General features: G+C 34.0%; 3 protein-coding genes across 3 annotated transcripts; 1 reads left to right on the forward strand and 2 right to left on the reverse strand.

Moving 5' to 3' along the window:
• The first annotated feature begins 1,548 nt into the window (after positions 1-1,548).
• LOC112031825 (uncharacterized) lies at positions 1,549-8,374 on the forward strand. The gene is made up of 7 exons (XM_065770762.1): positions 1,549-1,898; positions 2,001-2,155; positions 2,671-2,712; positions 3,023-3,064; positions 3,386-3,427; positions 8,109-8,165; positions 8,258-8,374. Exons 2-7 carry the CDS (start codon positions 2,111-2,113, stop codon positions 8,372-8,374), a joined length of 345 nt encoding a protein of 114 aa, XP_065626834.1. The 5' UTR covers positions 1,549-1,898; positions 2,001-2,110.
• An 866-nt stretch (positions 8,375-9,240) lies between these two features.
• On the reverse strand, positions 9,241-10,303 carry LOC112004856 (calmodulin-binding receptor-like cytoplasmic kinase 2; the record flags this gene model as incomplete). Its single annotated transcript, XM_024037092.2, is given in 7 exon segments — positions 9,241-9,413; positions 9,415-9,467; positions 9,470-9,557; positions 9,820-9,947; positions 9,950-10,099; positions 10,218-10,272; positions 10,274-10,303. Coding segments are annotated over 7 exon segments (621 nt in total), but the record flags the coding sequence as incomplete, so codon positions are not given.
• Positions 10,304-11,554: 1,251 nt separating this feature from the next.
• Positions 11,555-12,322, reverse strand: LOC136066441 (uncharacterized). Its single transcript, XM_065770763.1, has 2 exons — positions 11,931-12,322; positions 11,555-11,801 (listed from the first exon to the last, which is right to left on the reverse strand). The coding sequence occupies exons 1-2, from the start codon at positions 12,320-12,322 to the stop codon at positions 11,555-11,557; spliced, it is 639 nt and encodes a 212-aa protein (XP_065626835.1).
• Positions 12,323-19,079: the final 6,757 nt, after the last annotated feature.

Here is a 19,079-nt window from a genome sequence, read left to right on the forward strand (position 1 = left end):
AAAAACGTTTGTTTTAAACTACGGGTAAGAATTCCTTTTCAAAAAATGTTACTTATCGTTGCTTTAATTTCTTCGTAGCTCAAAGTAGATCTTGATGAGTTTATCGAACCACTCTCCAACCTCAGCGATCCGGAGTCGCAATTGATTGATGAGTTTATTGAATCACTCAGCAATCAGATGCCGCAAGATGGTTCCACCAATTGGAACTTACCACTAAGATATGATGTAACTCCAGATGAATCAGATGATGCAGATGATGGCGCAGATGAGATGGTGCAGGATTATGTAGCTGATTTGCCACTGGTAAGAAACTTTAATTGAATTCAAACCTACACGGGATTTAATTATTGAATTCTAGATTTTTATTTTTATTTTTAATAGTAAACACTGATGTGATTTAGATCAAATTCATAATTTTAATATCAAATTTTAAAAGTAGAGTCTTAGAAGATTTTAGCGAAATCATGACTTGAAGATACCATTTTGTTAGTGTAATTCTAGCCTGATTATATCATTGATTGAACTTGGTAATTTAACACACCTCTTCATCCACTGCCCAATTGACCAAATTGTTGTTCCCTATCAGATTGGCCTAGAAGACTCCCCACCATGGCAGTTGACTCTCAAAAGTAACTGGGTTAGGATGCTTCTTAAGCCCAACCTCTTCCTCTACACCCAAAGCTTATATTAAGAATTTAATTAATAAGATCTACTATCATGTGAGCGCATGAAGCATTGCTCCCATAGTACTAAATAATTGCTCTAGTTGTTTAATCATCAAACAGTTGTTTCTAATTTCATACGATAACGACAATAATAATGCCAAAGATGATTGAGCAACTGAATGCATGAGTTGAAGATAACCATTTTGTTAGTATACCATCTGTTATATATGTATATCCATGATTATAGCCTGATGTTATCATTGTTTGAGCTAATATCTTGGACAATCAATGTGTCCTTGAGTCTAGTCCCAATCAAGGACATGAAATGACATGGTCAGCCTGAAATTTTAGCCTTCCCCATAAAAGAGGTGTAATGGAAAAATAGAGAGGAGCGGAGAAATAAAGAGACAAAGAGGGAGGGTAAAAGTTGGAAGGAGTGTAATAGTAGGTGTGGACTAACAAGGAGAATATATATATATATATATATCTTGAGTTTAAGGAGAAGAAATGTTTAAAAAGAAAAAAGAAAGTGTAAAAAATAAGTGGATGATGTGGCCGTTGATGTATATAGCTCAACAAGAGCGTAGTAACAATAAATGCTATAGATAAATAGATATAGATATAGATTAATAAACTTATCACCTCAATAGTCAGATTAATATGTAAAATTTGTGAAGGGTATGAGTATTGCTATGTATAGTGTGCTTCGCCTGACTGTGTTACCAGCTTATTAGATTTTAATCATTGCATGCCTTGACACCTCCATTAAAGCAGTGGGCTGGCAAGGTTGTTAAGGATAGGGACAATGCTTCCATTTTATCTATATACTTTTAGATTATGATGAATGCAAAATATTTAGAAATGAGATTGAACAATTAGTTTGAGAGGCAGCGATAGCCGCGCAAACTTTATAGACCATCTATACTCTGCGATGAATCAGAAAGGCATATGCACATTTAGGGATGATGAGCAGTACAAACGAGGAAATTCCGTTCACTCGGAGCTAGTGAGAGCAATAGAAGACTCAAAAATTGCTGTCGGTCCTTTCGCAAAATTACGCTTTTTCCACTTGGTGCTTGGCTGAACTAGTAAAGATCTTTGAATGCAAGGAAAAGAAGATTTTGAAAGTTTTGCCAATTTTCCACCATGTGGATCCTAGTGATGTGGGGAATCAGACAGTGGCTTTCGCTGATGCCTTTGCCAAACATGAAGAGCGTTTGTTTTAAACTACGGGTAAGAATTCCTTTTCAAAAAAATGTTACTTATCGTTGCTTTAATTTCTTCATAGTTCAAATTAGATCTTGATGAGTTTATCGAACCACTCTCCAACCTCAGCGATCCGTAGTCGCAATTGATTGATGAGTTTATTGAATCACTCAGCAATCAGATGCCGCGAGATGGTTCCACCAATTGGAACTTACCACCAAGATAAGATGTAACTCCAGATGAATCAGATGATGACGCAGGATTATGTAGCTGATTTGCCACTGGTAAGAAACTTTAATTGAATTCAAACCTACACGGAATTTAATTATTGAATTCTAGATTTTTATTTTTATTTTTAATAGTAAACACTGATGTGATTTAGATCAAATTCATAATTTTAACATCAAATTTTAAAAGTAAAGTCTTAGAAGATTTTAGGGAAATCATGACTTGAAGATACCATTTTGTTAGTGTAATTCTAGCCTGATTATATCATTGATTGAACTTGGTAATTTAACATACCTCCTCATCCACTGTCCAATTGGCCAAATTGTTGTTCCCTATCAGATTGGCCTAGAAGACTCCCCACCATGGCAGTTGACTCTCAAAAGTACCTGGGTTAGGATGCTTCTTAATAATTGCTCTAGTTGTTTAATCATCAAACAGTTGTTTCTAATTTCATATGATAACGACAATAATAATGCCAAAGATGATTGAGCAACTGAAAGGTAGTTTCATCAATTTGTGATTACCACCAAGATATGATGATTATATCGATGATGCAGTTGATGTGATGCAGGAAGGTCATGTGGTACCAGATGATGTAGCTGATGTGCCACAGGTAAGATACATAAACCCAAAGCTACATGTTTATGAATTATTTTATTCTGGACTCTATTTAGAATAATAAAAATTAGTGTGATTAAGAACAAAATTTGTAATTTTTATATCAAATTATAAAAGTAAAATCTTAAAAGACTTTATTGAAAAATCATGATTTTAAGATACAATTTTGTTAATATACCATATCTGTTTAAATATATATATAACCTTGATTCTAGCCTGATTATGTCATTGATTGAGCTAAAATCAAGGACAACCAGTATGTCCTTGATAGTGATTGTACTGACAATGCAGCTGATGTGATGCAGGAAGCTCAAGTGGTGGAGGATCGTGTTGCTAATTTGCCACAGGTAAGTGACATTAATCCAAAACTACATGGTTACAACTTATTGCATCCTGGAATCTATTTAGAATAATAAACATCATTGTGATTTAGAACAAAATTGTGATTTTTAATATCAAACTTATAAATGTAAAATATTAAAAGACTTTATTGAAATCATGAGTTGAAGATACCATTTTGTTAGTTTACCATATCTGTTTAAATATGTATTACCTTGATTCTAGCCTGAATATATCATTGATTGAGCTAAAATCAATATGTCCTTGATAGTTCCATCAATTGGGATTTACCACCAAGATATGATGGTTGTACTGATGATGTGATGCAGGAAGCTCATGTGGTAGAGGATCATGTTGCTAATTTGCAACAGGTAAGAGAGATTAATCCAAAACTAGATGGTTACAAATTATTGCATTCTGGACTCTATTTAGAATAATAAACATTAGTGTGATTTAGAACAAAATTTTAATTTTAATATCAAATTATAAAAGTAAAATCTTAAATTGAACACGTGAGTTGAAGATAACCATTTTGTTAGTATACAATCTGTTATATATGTATAACCATGATTATAGGCTATAGCCTGATGTTATCATTGTTTGAGCTAATATCTAGGATAATCAATGTGTCCTTCAGTTTAGTCCCAATCAAGGATCCCCTTGTCCTCCTAGGTCAACTACAAAGACCTATATATTCAGGCAATCCCATTATATATTTGACAGTAAATTGACATGAAATAACATGGTCAGCCTGAAATTTTAGCCTTCTCCATAAGACGTGTGTCCCCTCACTAACTGCAACCATTGAGGAAGACGGTGAGAAGAGAATCAAGAAAGGACTGAAGCATATAATTTCATGAAAAGAAATGTGTAACATGCCTTCCCACGAGTTCCTACTTTATGGACTAATTATCTTAAGAGCGAGATTCATGGAATGGAATCAAAAGATATCGCCTCCTTGAGTAGAGCCTGGTTAACTTATTGCCTTAGCTGCAATACCAAAATATTTTCCAGCAGTTCTTTGTCTTACCCTCAAAAAACAATTTTGCATAAATTAATAATTTTTTTCCCATGCCCATCCCTAGTGGTTAATGTCGGTGGAAAATGGATCAAATTAGATAATTTAAAATCATTCAAAAAATAAAAAAATAAAAATTGCATAAACCTCTAATTTTTGAAAAAGTATTTTATATCAAAGATACCACGTCATTCGTATCTAAATTCAATAAATGAGAGACGTGTGCAAAAATAACTACTCACTAACACATGTTTTTAATTTCTTAGTGAGTTAGTTATTTTTTGCTGACATATCTGACATTTATTAGATTTTGATACTACTAACATGGTATCATTTGATATCAAATACCTTCTCCTAATTTTTTGAGAGAGTTTTAACCTATGACGTCAGTTCCTGATGATAGCTCTTTATCATTAGACCAAGACACCAATCGATTTTTGGTGTAGGCGGGGATTGAATCCTAGATCTCTTATTCAACCATCAGAAACTTTACTAGTAGAGCAAATTGGAACTCACCATAAACCTCTAATTTGTTCCGCTTTATAGATAGCCATGCCCTTTTTGTAGTCTCTCCTCCCTCCCAAGTCCCAATGTGTCAACGTGCCCACCTCTTTCAACCTTAAATGCAAGTGGTTGACTCCAGACCAGATCCCTTATTAGCATGAAATGGTATCTTATGAGACCTCTTTTTAATATGATGTGTGGGTGTTTCACATATATTGGTCCCACTTAATGTGAGAAGGTGGTAATGAGACTATCTCATGAAATCTCATTTAGCAATGGCAAATTCTCAAACTCTGACGTGATTTAGATCAAATTCGTAATTTTAATATCAAATTTTAAAAGTAAAGCCTTAAAATTTTTTAGGGAAATCATGACTTGAATATACCATTTTGTTAGTGTACCATATATGTTTAAATATTTATAACCTTGATTCTAGCCTGATTATATCATTCATTGAACTTGGGAATTTAATACACCTTCATCTACTGCCCAATTGGCCAAACTGTTGGTCCCTCTCAGATTGGTCTAGAAAACTCCCCACCATGGCAGTTGACTCCCAAAGTACCTGGTTTAAGATGCTTCTTAAACCCAACCTCTTCTTCAACATCCAAAGCTCATATTCCTAAAACTTCTTACTATTTTCTGTAGTAATTTGTGACTAAATTTGGATGTTGAGAAACAAACAAATCCATGACCTAGACTCAATTTATACAGTACAAATCTCCAGAGATGTCAAAAATACACTTCTAATAATGTTATGTTTGGTCTTGCTTTGTTCCTCTACTTTTTTTTTGCTCCTTCAACTTGGATCTTGGATCAATTCACTCTTTCTTACCATGCCTAATTGCTCTGCTTTGAACATAAGACAGAAAAATCTCAATCAACTCTCTCTTATCTATTCATCAATAGAGGCTACCTTTATCTTAACATTCTCATTTCTGCTATACTCATTTTATGGATATGCAACTTAGCATAGCTGATTGTATAGTCATTTTATAAAATTTTCCCTTTAACGTAATAGATATCTTATGATAAAAAAAAGCTCCTGATGTGCTTCTCCGCGTCATCCACTTTATTCTTATTCGATGATTCACATCCTCCTTAATCTCTCCATCCTTGTGACTTATTGACCCAAGATATCGGAAGCTCTTGCTTTTTGGTATCTCTTGGATATCAAGTCTTATTGCTTCTTCGTCTCTATTTCTACTTTTATTGTACTTACATTCCATGTACTCCGTTTTACTCCACTTAAACGAAGGCCTTTAGATTCTCTGGCCTCTCATTAAATTTCTAACTAGGTATTAACTCCACTTTTAGTCTTATCTGCTAAAACTATATCATCTGCAAAAAGTATACACTAAGGGAATTCTGCTTGAATTGATTTAATGAGCTCATCCATTACTAGTGTAAAAAGATATGGGCTTAATGTTGATCCTTGATGCAAACCTACAGTGATAGGGAACTCAATTGTGATTTCTCCACTTGCTCTCACACTAGCACATATCCTTAATCAAGTTAAAAATACTTTGCTACTCTTACGTATCCTTAATCAACTTAAAAGTACTTCGCTACTAGTAATTTAATTTAATTCTTTAATTAATAATAAACATTACTCACTTGAATGGAAGAGAGAAAATAAATTTTTATAGTAAATAAATTGGGGAGAAAAAGAGTGAAAATAAAAGGAAAATGAAGGGATGAAAATATTGTAAGGTTAAGGTATAGAGTTGCTGGAAGATAAAAAAGTAAAAGTTGGGGAAATGTTGGAGGAAGTGTAATTGTAAGGTGATAAATTAACAAGGAGAAAAATAATTAAAAATGAGAGAAAATATTGAAAATAGGTGGATGATGTGACTACTGATGTGGCTCAACAAGAGTATAGCAACACTAATTCCTACAGTATTTTAGCTTTTAGTTATATACTAGTTGCAGACCCGCGCAATACTTGAGAATAGATAAAATATTATGTAATGGGGTTTGTAATATACAAAAAGTAACAATTATTTCTAGTTTTGTTTATTTATAAAAAAAGATTTCTACAAATATTTTTTATTTTATTTTTATCTATACAAATATATCATTCTACTATTTTTTTTTATTGATTAATATTTTTTAAGGTGAATCATATTCTTCTAACTTCTATTGCAGTGTATTATATTTGCTTAATATACAACTAAACCTTATAAGTTTCAAATTTATTATTCAAATTTCTCAACTATGAAGGAACAAAGAGATTATCATTATAATAAAAAATCATCACAAAATTACTATATTATCTTAACCAAAATTAAAATGAAACCAAAGGAATAAAAGATATACTTTATAATTATTTATTACTCAATAGGTAGGTATATTCAAATTCATAGTCATGTAGCTTGTGTTTTGATATAAATTCAAATTCCTATTTCCAAAAAAAACTAAGTATGAACCGAAGCCAAAATTCAACCAATGCTATAAAAGGAAGATAGAAGATTCTCTCTCTCTCAAAAAAAAAAAAAAAAAAATGGAAGAGAGAAGACTTTATGATGGGAAATTAAAAATACACAATACTAAAAAAAATCATCAACCTTAATTAGAGTGATAAGAAAGAACCCCATAAAAAAAGAGTTATAAAAATGAACAAAAATAGACCAAAAGAAAGTAGAGGGAGAGAGAGAGTACTCACAGTTTTGTGTGAGAAAATATAGATTGAATGGTAGAAATTATATCAAATTTATACAAAATAAAATGGAGAGCAGAAGTGTAAAAATTTAAGAAAGAGAAAGTGATGAAAGAGGTGTAACGGAAAAATAGAGAGGAGTGGAGAGATAAAGAGACAAAGAGGGAGGGGAAAAGTTGGAAGGAGTGTAATAGTGGGTGTGGACTAACAAGGAGAAGATATATATTTGAGAATAAGGAGAAGAAGAGTTTAAAAAGAAGAAAATGTAAAAAATAAGTGGATGATGTAGCCGTTGATGTATGTGGCTCAACAGGAGCGTAGCAACAATAAATGCTAGGTTTCAACTTTTAGATATATATAGAATATAGATAAATAGATATAGATATAATTAATAAACTTATCACCTCAATAGTCAAATTAATATGTAAAATTTGTGAAGGGTATGAGTGTTGCTATATATAGTGTGCTTCGCCTGACTGTGTAACCAGCTTATTACATTTTAATCTTTGCATGCCTTGACCCCTTCCATTAAAGCAGTGGGCTGGCAAGGTTGTTAAGGAAAGGGACAATGCTTCCATTTTATCTATGTACTTTTAGATTATGATGAATGCAAAATGTTTAGAAATGAGATTGAACAATCGGTCCTGCTCAGTCAAAACTTGCAGACTTTTCAAGCACTTGGGTTACTAGCTCCGTATTAGTTCTGTCATCTGTGACACGATTGTCTAAACCAAACCATTGAAGGATCTCTAACAGGGTCATGTTAATTCGTCCAATTTAGTTTTAAGTCCACATCATTGTTGCCTTTTGGATTTATAAAATTATTATCTGTTTCAAATCACGAATTTACTTCTGTCCAATTTGAATCCAGGAATGCGCAATTTGTGTCACTAATGCAATGGGCATGGCTTTTCTTTGTGGGCACACGGTGAGCTGGGCCGATAATAATAATTTGATGATATTCTCTCCCTCATTTACACGGTGTTGCTAATATTTTGAGAAACACTTATTTCATTGCAGACGTGTGGAATGTGGGGAAAGATTGGACAGATGTCCCATTTGCTGGGAACCGATCAGTTACCGTATCAGGTTGTTCTTGGAGTGACCATGCCCAGAGAATTTATAATGAATGCGTAGAGAGAGAATAATTTAAACTAGACTGCACATGGTTAGGTGTTTATCAAAGATTGTCTATGGTTTTGTCTTCCTTGCGTGTTGTATCATAGACGTCTATTGTTCTGTTCCATTATTGGATACGTTTCTATAAAATGACAGGTATAAACTCCATCAAATGTTTTGTCTTCCTTGGTATAGTGTTATTTGGAATGTTAAATATGATATATTTTGTGGTGTTCCGAACTTCGATTGAAACCATAGATCATATTGATAAAGTTTCTGTTTTTTTGGGTGATCTTTCCTTTCTTTAGTCTAAACAAGGGATAAAGAAAAACTTTATACATAACCTAGTTTGGAGGTATTCCTACAAACTGGATTAGGCCAATGAAAAAATTGGTAACTTTCTTTGGTCATGTGAGAAGACATAACCAATTAAATAGACTATTAGACCCAAACAAAGCTTCTCCTCACGCCCTTTTCCTTCTCTCCACTTCTCTCTCCACCGGTCCCAATCCTTTCTCCTCCCGGTCCACCATTACCCATCCTCTTAACCACACCAGGACCTTTCCAAAAGGAATTACACAAAAGGATTCTAGCGATGTAATATGATTTCAAATACAAATTAATACCCTTACCAATGTTTTCAATTCCTTCAGAAGAATTAAACAATAAAAACAATTCAACAAAAAGAAATACCCACAAAGCTGGGGAGAAAGTAGAGAACTTCCCCATCTCAAACTAAATTTCTTATACACAAGCCAAATCTCATGACAAATTATAAACAAATCCCTTCCATATTCTAGCAACAATTGAACTTTCTTGAAGATTATAGGCTTCATCCTACCACAAACCATCTTGATTGAAGACTTGACTTGTTGATGCTCACTACTCTCACCTTAGAGATCTCTTATCTATTTCTCTCAATGTTCTTTTATTGAAGTGCTCATGGAATAGGTGAGAGTGAACTGACATCTGAAGCTAATGCCTCTCTGTACTCTTTACGGATACGCCAAAGGATTTCTGCACACCTCCTCATGCTAGGCCAATTCTGGCTACATGGTAGCCAAACATTGTAAGGCTTCAGATCTTATCAAGGCTAAACATTTAGCTAGTAAGATCTAACGGCTAAGATATTTGCAGCATCACATGCCAGCTTTGGGTCCAAGGTTGAAATAGCTTCTCCATCAGTAAACTTCTTCATGGCCTGAACTTAAAATCAAGTCGCATTAGGGTAAAGAATTTCTTTAGTTTGGAAATGTTCAAATGTAACTTATCCAGTTAAAAGAAGGAAAGAGTTGGAAAATTGTTGCAAAGACTAGGTAAGATACTTTGATGGACGTGTGAAGATAATCATATGGATTTTTGTTAAACAGTCATGGAAGTTTCTTTTACTCTGTTTTTGAGGAAACTTTAATCAAATTTCAAAATTGATAGTGACCAAAAGAAAAGTCTTAACAGAATCATACCCATTTTACTGTTATCCGCTCCTTCAGTTCTCGTTTTGTTTCGATTGAACGCCTGCCCATGACTAGTTCAACCAATTACACACCAAATGAAAACACATCACTTTTCTCAGTAAACTGAGAGGTTCTAGGTACTCTGGGTCTAAGTAGCCAGCAGTTCCTTTAACACCTGAATCATTGTCAGCTGCCAGTGTAGCAAAAGCAAAGTCGGCTATCTTGGCTCTAAAGTTTTCCCTGAGGAGAATGTTGGAAGATTTTATGTCTCTATGAATGATAGGGTGATCTGCATGGGAACCACAGAAAATCCTGTTGGATCTCTCGAAATAGATTCTACTTTCTCAAAGGCAAAAACTTTTTAATTTTGACAGGACAAATGAATTAAGTAACCCAAAGGTGTATACCTGTATACATATGAAGATAGGTGATGGCATGGGCCACATCAATTCAATATCTAGCCTACAGCAAGGCTCAGAATATTGGCACGAATCCTGCAGTAGTTCTTTGATCAGATTTCAGGAACTCAAGCACACAAGTGAATGAAAGTAAGGCCACACTAAAAGAACTCACAATCCAAATGTTCTCTGAGGGTTCCATTGGGAACATACTCCAAAACAACAATCTTTTCATCTCCTTGCTCCAAATATCCATAAAACTTGACCAGATTCAAATGTTCCACCATCGCTAGAGCTTGAATCTCACTCTGGAATTCCACTTCTAAATGCTTATCATATACACTCTGCAAAGAAAGATAAACAAGTACTTGTCAGAGCTCTATGTCACACATTTGTTGACTTAAATGTGAACCCCATAAGTTTGTGTCAGACCCAGAAAACGAAATTATCATAAACAACTTTCACCGAACCTTCTTAGCACGTTTTACCGCAACCTTGGTTCCATCTTTGAGTCTCCCCCTGAAGACTTCTCCAAACCCACCTTGTCCGATCTTAAAAGAGGGAGAGAAATTCCTCGTGGAAAACCCATCTCACAAAAGAATCCATAAACCCCAAACCTAGGAAGAGGGTTTTCTCTCTATCATCCAAAAGGTTTTGTTTAAGCTTCAGGAATTTCGCTCGCACTCATATCGTCGCCTCACCCTTCAGGTGCGCCTCAAAACCCATTAATCTACAATCCCTGAATCAGTTTTGTTATTCTCTGTATGTATGTATGTTTGTTTCCCGAGAAACGAATTCTCTTAATTCCTTTTTTGTTTTCTCATTCATAAATGATAAATCTTAATCTTATGTTGTTGGGTTTAGATTTTTATAATACGATTTTAGTTTTTTTTTTTTTTTTTTTCTCTGATGTTATTGTTACCCAAGTAGTAGTAGTAATAAGTTTTGTGACAATTGCAGTCTTATGACAATGTTGTGGTTAACATATGACAATGTTGTGATTAACTTAAAAGTGACATTACTTTCTTGAAAAAAGTTTGGCACTAGATGGGTTTGGAGCTATCTTCCTGTAACCTCCTATGTGGCTATTGAAGAGGACCATCCTTTTTTTCTTTTTTTTTTTTTTTTTTTATGATGGGAACTACAAAAATATATTAAACATAATCGTGAATATTAAGTACATCCTGCATGCATGCATGCATAATACAACTTGGGCTTTCCTCAAGCCAAACTTGGAAGTCTTCCACGTTCACTGCATGTTGGGCCAGTGTGTGGGCCGAGACATTTGCTTGTCTTTTGGTGTGTGAAAAGGCAAAGGTGCGAAAGCCTTGAACACATTGGAGTATTCATCTGACCACATTTTGAACAGACGGGTCAATTTCATTCAGTCCGTGAATTGCGTTGTTGAGCACTAACGAATCGCCCTCAAACAGCACATCCCTAATCCCGACCTCCCTTGCAAACTTGACGCCCACCTCCATGGCCTTTGCCTTGGACTCCAATGGCCCCAACTGCGTGTGCAGTTTCCGGTAGAGCACTGCTATCACCTGTCCTTCTTCATCCCTTATGACCACCCCCACGCCAGCCCTCTTCCTTTTAGAGAACACAGCCCCGTCGACATTCACTTTGTAGCAACCCAACGGAGGAGGGGTCCACTTAACAAGTTGGTTCTATGCAGCGATGGTGGTGGGAAGTTCGTTTGCTGTCTGAAACTCCTCCAACAGTCTAAGAGAGCTTCTTGATACTGCCTGTCCACTTTGCTGCTTGCCCCCATGCCTTGCTTCATTCCTATTCTTCCATATCCCCCAACAAATCATGACTATCCGTTCCAAGAGCCCTGGCCGTGCCTCCTCCCACTTTTGAAGAAACCACATAACGTCCATATAATCCCACGATGGTTGAATTTCAAAGGGGAAGGATAGTTTGCATGAAGACCACACCTCTTTTGCATGGTCACAAAACCAAAATAGATGGCTTGTGGACTCCTCCTGCTTCCCACAAACCTCACAAATGCTGTCTTTTGTGATGTTTCTCCGCCGTAGATTTTCTTTCGTGGCTAGGATATTCCTACAAGCTTTCCATGCAAAGTGCTTGACCTTGTTTGGCACATTCATCTGTCACAAACTCTTCCAAGTATGCTTCATAAGTGACTGGTTTGAGCCTTCCGCCATCATATTATCCCATTGTTCCGCCTGTGCTAGCCTATATGCACTTTTAACCGTGAACCTACCATTCTTGGTTTCAGCCCATATCACTCTATCCCTTGCCCCAGTGACGCTCAATGGAATGCTTAAGATAGCATCTGTATCCTGAGGTAGAAAGCACTAGCTGACTAGGTCCCTTTTCTACTCCTTGCTGTCTTCATCAATGAGATCACTGACCCACAGTATTTGCCCCGGTAACCTCTCTGGCGTAACAACCTTATATGTTCGTGGGCTTGGGATCCATTTGTCCTTCCAGACCTTAATCTATTTACCATCTCCCACTTGCCAACGAATACCCCGACGCACCAATGGCTATGCTGCCATAATGCTTCTCCAAGCATATGAGGGTTGGCTTCCCATTATCGCATCCACAAACTCACAGCTCGGGAAATATTTTGCCTTGTAAACCCGATAAAACAGGGAGGAGGAATTTGTTTGGAGTCTCCACCCCTGTTTTGCCAAGAGAGCTAAGTTGAAAAGTCGCAAGTCCCGGAATCCCATACCACCTTTCTCTTTCGGTAGCCACATCTTCTCCCAACTCAGCCAAGCTAATTTCTTTTCATCCTTTACTTGACCCCACCAGAATTGCCTAACCATGCTAGTCAACTCGTCACATAGTGTATTAGGGAGCTTGAAGCAGCTCATCATGTATAAGGGCACTGCTTGTGCAACCGCCTTAATCAGAACCTCCTTTTCGGCGTTGGACAATAATTTTTCCTTTCACCCAGTAAGCTTGTTTGCTACCCTTTGCTTTAACTGTGCAAAAGTGTTTCTCTTTGATTTCCCCACCAATGAGGGCAGACCCAAATAAGACCCATGCGGTCTGATGACCTGTGCACCAAACAATGCTTTTATTACATCCCTTGTATCCTGGTCTGTGTTGTGGCTAAAGAATATAGACGTCTTGTTTCTATTAAGTTGTTGACCCGAGGACTCATCATACACTTTCAGCACTTGTAGTATTTCCTCACCCTCCCTGACAATGGCCCTTCTGAATATCAAGCTATCGTCAGCAAAAAATAGATGGGAGATGGTGGGTCCCCTAGCCAAGGCAGCCACCCCTTTAAGGGCCTTGTTTTGGACCGCCTTGTGCAACAACGCAGATAGCCCTTCAGTACAAATGAGGAATAAGTAAGGGGATAAAGGGTCCCCTTGCCTCAGCCCACAAGTTGGTATAATGTGACCGCATGGCTGATCGTTGATTCGAACTGCATAAGAAACAGACGAGACACACCTCATCACTAAACTTATCCACCTGTCATGAAAACCCAGTTTCCCCATTATTTGTTGTAGGCAGCCCCACTCCACCCGGTCGTATGCCTTGCTCATGTCTAGTTTTAGGGCCATTTCTCCTGTTCTTCCCTTCTTTTTCTTGTTGATGTGGTTCATTAGTTCATGAGCCACCAAGACATTATCAGTGATGAGCCTCTCGGATACGAAAGCACTCTGGTTTTCACAAATAATGTCCTGCAAAAACAATTTGAGGCGGTTGGCCACTGCTTTGGATGCAAGCTTGTAATCCACGTTGCAAAGACTGATAAGTCTGTAATCCGACTCTCTTTCCGGGTTCTTCGTTTTGGGAATTAGTACAATGTGCGTTTCATGGAATTTTGGAGGGGCTACACCATTGTTAAGAAAGTCTAACACAGTTTTTATAACAATAGCATTCACATTAGGCCAAAATTGCTGGTAAAAAATGGAAGGCATACCGTCCGGTCCAGGCGCTTTCAACGGGTGCATATGCTTCAGTGCTTTTTCCATGTCCTGAGCATGGAAGTCTTGCAAGAGAATGCTGTTCATTCTATCTGTCACCTTGCCCTAGATAGCCTCAATCATCTCTGCACTGACATCAGCCTGTGCTGAGGAAAACAACTGTGTAAAATACTCCACAAACGTTTTGCCCACAGTTTAAGAGGACCATCCTTATGTAGGAAGAGATAAGTCCAAACTGGTTTGGAGCTAATCTTTGTCCGGAAATTATTGTTTCACACTTTTTGGGGTCCACTTCAACCCACAATGTGCACACTTGCACACCAATGCCCTCATTTAACATATGATACATGATGTGTACAGACAGACAATGTACAGAGAGAGTGATACAATCAAAGCACGCCCTTTTGCGGGTGTGAATTAATTAAGTGCCTGTTTCATAAGTCATAACTAACCCCAAACTGTATATTTTCAAAGTATAGATTTTTTAAACTTCACTTTTTTTTTTTCTAGGTAAATATCCTCTTTTTTTAAATAAAATAAAAAATAAACTGTGGCAAACAAGCGCGAAGAAGCCACATTGTTTTGTCAACCTGATGCTTGGTGTTAGGGATGGGCTTTGTTGTAGACCCGCGCATTGCGCGAGATAATTTTTTTTTAGGGTGATCTTATTACATATATTTGGGGTAATAAGTAATAACACTCTCCCATTTTGTTTATATTAATAACAAAATATTTTAAATTTATTTAAGAATATGTTTATAAATGTTTAACCATGGTTAGTAAAGACATTACTCATAACTTTAAAATTAAAATACAAATTTATAAAATACCAAAAGATTAGAAATGACAAATCTCTCCATAACTCATTGGGAAAAGAAAAGGGAAAAAAAAGAAGCAAAAGACATTACTTAATATTTTGAAATACACCTTAGTTTAAAATTTTAAAATAAGAGAATTTAATTTTAAAATTAAGGATAATTTTGGAACCAACCTTAAGCACAGGCAGTTTAGTACACAATATTTTAATATTAATTTAACAAAATTTGGTTAAACAAATGTAAAGGGTGAAAATATTTTTTCCTTTCAAGTTTGGGGTAGAGTATCATTTCTTCAAAACTCAAGGAAGGGGAATGTAATTACCCCTATATTATTATTATTATTATTATTCTTGTTGTTGTTGTTAATAATTGATTTTTCATTTTCTTTTAAGTTAATAAAAACCTTACATCTCCTTTTAGTTATGAATTAGAGTTTAATTGCTATGATTGTGTATAATTATTGATTATTGATTCAATTTTTTAAGTGAATGTAACAGTTGATTTTATTGCACTGTAAAGTTTTTAATGTTCTCCATATTGGTCATATTTATTTTTTATTTTTACTTCTTCTTACAACCTCTTTGTTTTCCAATTAATAGTTACTAATTGACATTTGATTTTTTTTTCTTTACCATCTCTCTCTCTCTCTCCAAAGGCAACCTACTGTTTTCCAAAATTTGATGATGATTTTATTGCATCAAATATGCATTCTAGTCTTTTTTTTTTTTTTTTTTTTCTATATAAATGGTCGTAGCTAGCCACAAATACATACATACATACATCCATACATACACATACAAAGCATTAAATTACTCTCATTTGTATTGAATTATTAAGGTGAATGAGAAAATTACATGGTTACCGATACTCACCTGGTTAGCAACTACATAAGCTGATAGTGCACCCAGCGTCGTCATCTATATCGGGCAAAATCAGTACACACACAAATCATGGACTTGCAAGACCACCTAAAACAAACAAAATTATACACCTTTATAATATTGAATTAAACAAAGTAAAAACTTTGATTAAAAAAAAATACTAATTTAACATTTCCTCAGAAAGAATGCACCTGAAAAATCTAAATACAAATATTTTGTTTTCTGATAATTTCACGGAAATCATGAGAATTCACGAGACTCAACAAAATTCAGAAAAACCATTTGTTTTGACTCCCAAAAAAATTTTCCGCGAAAGTTTTTACAATTTACTTTGAGAGTGAGAGAAATTTGTACCTTAGAAGAATTTTTAGGGAACAAGAAAGTGTAGTTGTGAAGCTGAGGCGCCTGTTTGTTTCTCGAGAAAGTGAAAAGAAAAACTATTATAGCCTATATGATACATATAAGAGGGGATGAGAGTGTGGAGAGCGCATGCCAGATTCGATAAAGATTCAACACGTGGTAGAATCTACTACTTTTTAGTATAAGTCATCTTTTTAAAGGTTGTTATTATTGGTTCCCACTTAATTACGAGATATCTCATTCACATGTGTGGTAACTGGTAAGTACACATGCATGCCTAGGTAGCCAAGAGAGAATAAGGCATTGCAAAGATAGAATTATTTAAAATTTTTACTACCCTAATATAATTTGAATTGAGGATAAGATGAGTTGTAGTATAGAAGGGCTAAATTTACACTTTTTGGAGCTATCTTCAATTTTCAGACAGCCTATGCAAAGACATATGACATTGATTTTAGAAAATCATACCATAATATATGGATGTCTTGGAGTTATCTAATTTCACAATTTGTTGAAATAATCTGAGTGGTGAAAAAAATTGTGGATATATGTAAAAGAAAGACAGAAAGTGCCTATCACTTACAATCGACCACTCCAAGCAGCCTATTATTGTGAATTTAGATGTCTCTATATTTATTCTTTACTAGTCGTAGACCCGCGCATTGCGCGAGATAATTTTTTTTTAGGGTGATCTTATTAAATATATTTGGGGTAATAAGTAATAACACTCTCCCATTTTCTTTATATTAATAACAAAATATTTTAAATTTATTTAAGAATCTATTTATAAATGTTTAACCATGGTTAGTAAAGACATTACTCATAACTTTAGAATTAAAATACAAATTTATAAAATACCAAAAGATTAGAAATGACAAATCTCTCCATAACTCATTGGGAAAAGAAAAGGGAAAAAAAAGAAGAAGCAAAAGACATTACTTAATATTTTGAAATACACCTTAATTTAAAATTTTAAAATAAGAGAATTTAATTTTAAAATTAAGGATAATTTTGGAACCTACCTTAAGCACAGGCAGTATAGTACACAATATTTTAATATTAATTTAACAAAATTTGGTTAAACAAATGTAAAGGGTGAAAATATTTTTTTCTTTCAAGTTTGAGGTAGAGTGTCATTTCTTCAAAACTCAAGGAAGGGGAATGTAATTACCCTTATATTCTTCTTCTTCTTCTTCTTCTTCTTGTTAATAATTGATTTTTCATTTTCTTTTAAGTTAATAAAAACCTTACATCTCCTTTTAGTTATGAATTAGAGTTTAATTGCTATGATTGTGTATAATTATTGATTATTGATTCAATTTTTTAAGTGAATGTAACAGTTGATTTTATTGCAATGTAAAGTTTTTAATGTTCTCCATATTGGTCATATTTATTTATTTATTTTTTACTTCTCCTTACAACTTTGTTTTCCAATTAATAGTTACTAATTGACATTGATTTTTTCTTCTTTACCATCTCTCTCTCTCTCTCTCTCTCCAAAGGCAACCTATTGTTTTCCAAAATTTGATGATGATTTTATTGCATCAAATATGCATTGTAGTTTTTTTTTTCTTTTTTTTTTTTTCATTTAATTTTGCTACCCTTAAGTTAGTATATCCATAACTATTAGTTTCTTTATATTAAATTTGGTTTGATATCCTCATTATTCTTTTTTTAATTTAGTGTTTCCCAATTGGCATTTGTTTTGTATTATATTTTTTCTTTGATGTATTGGGTTTGAGAATGAGTGTGTCCCTAGTATTACTCCACTTTATGATGACACTTTTATTTATTGAAATTAAGTATAATTTTTAATTTTTAATTTTTTAAATAAAAAGGAGAGAAAAATATAAATAATTTAATGATATGGAAGATGTGGGGAGATGAATAGTGATATTAAGGTAGAAGGTAGTGGGGAGATGAAAAGATAAAGGTAAGGAAAAAGCTTGGACAAAGTGTAAATGTTAAAAAAAAAAAAAAGTACAATTTTTTAAGGATAATTTTATTATTTAAATAAAATATTCCATGTTTAATTATTAAAAATAAAAAAGAGAGAAAATATAAATAATTTAATGGTGTAGAAGATGTGACTGAATTTAAATGTTGAACAGCATAAGATGAGAAAAAAAAAAAAAGTAAAAATAAAATATATAACAATAAATACCAATAAAGAGAACAATTGCACATAAAAGATTTTTGTTCTTTCTTATAACTCAAATTAAGATTGATGGTTTTTTTTTTTAATTATGTGTTTTAGGATTTTTTTCTTTCCCTTTTATAATTTTGATTGAATTTTGGTTTGAATTAATACTTAGTTGTTTTTGGAAATAGAAATTTGAATATGCCTGCCAATTTTTTGACTTATAAATTATTATAAAATCTATTTTTTTTTTAATTTCTTTAGTTTTATTTTAATTTTGGTTAAGTTAACACTGTAATTTTGTGATGATTTTTTATTATTATGATAATTTCCTTATTCCTTAAGAGATGAGTTGTATATTAAGCAAATGTAACACACTATACAACAAAGTTAGAAGAATATGGTTCACCTTAAAAATTATTAATGAAATATACAAAAAATATTAAAATGATATATTTGTAGAGATAAAAAGATTAAAAAAAAAAATGTAAAAATCTTCTTTCTTTTTTTTTTTTTTTTTTTTGAAAAAAAGACAATGCTTGAAGTAATTGTTACTTTTTGTATATTACACTTCACTGCATAATATTTATATTCCCATGCATCGTGTGAGCCTGCGACTAGTTTCCTATAAAAATTGAATGATTCTACAAGTCTTCTATTGGGAATAAATTCTAATCTTAGGTTGCTAAATGCAAATGTAGTAGAAACATGGTGAGAGAGAATAATGGGTTGTGCTCATGGTTTGTGTAATAAGC

The sequence above is a fragment of the Quercus suber genome, unplaced genomic scaffold (genome assembly GCF_002906115.3).
Source record: "Quercus suber isolate HL8 unplaced genomic scaffold, Cork oak 2.0 scaffold_35, whole genome shotgun sequence".
Classification (NCBI taxonomy): Eukaryota; Viridiplantae; Streptophyta; class Magnoliopsida; order Fagales; family Fagaceae; genus Quercus; species Quercus suber.

Bases quoted from the DNA above. Each gene is read 5' to 3' on its own strand.
- LOC112031825 (XM_065770762.1), top strand. From the start codon at position 2,111: ATGAATCAGATGATGACGCAGGATTATGTAGCTGATTTGCCACTG. The intron at 2,156-2,670 runs GTAAGAAACTTT...GATGTGATGCAG, and splicing joins ATGTAGCTGATTTGCCACTG to GAAGGTCATGTGGTACCAGA. The intron at 3,428-8,108 runs GTAAGAGAGATT...ATTTGAATCCAG, and splicing joins ATGTTGCTAATTTGCAACAG to GAATGCGCAATTTGTGTCAC.
- LOC136066441 (XM_065770763.1), bottom strand. From the start codon at position 12,322: ATGAATGTGCCAAACAAGGTCAAGCACTTTGCATGGAAAGCTTGTAGG. The intron at 11,802-11,930 runs GTTGGAGGAGTT...GTTCTCTAAAAG, and splicing joins TCAAGAAGCTCTCTTAGACT to GAAGAGGGCTGGCGTGGGGG.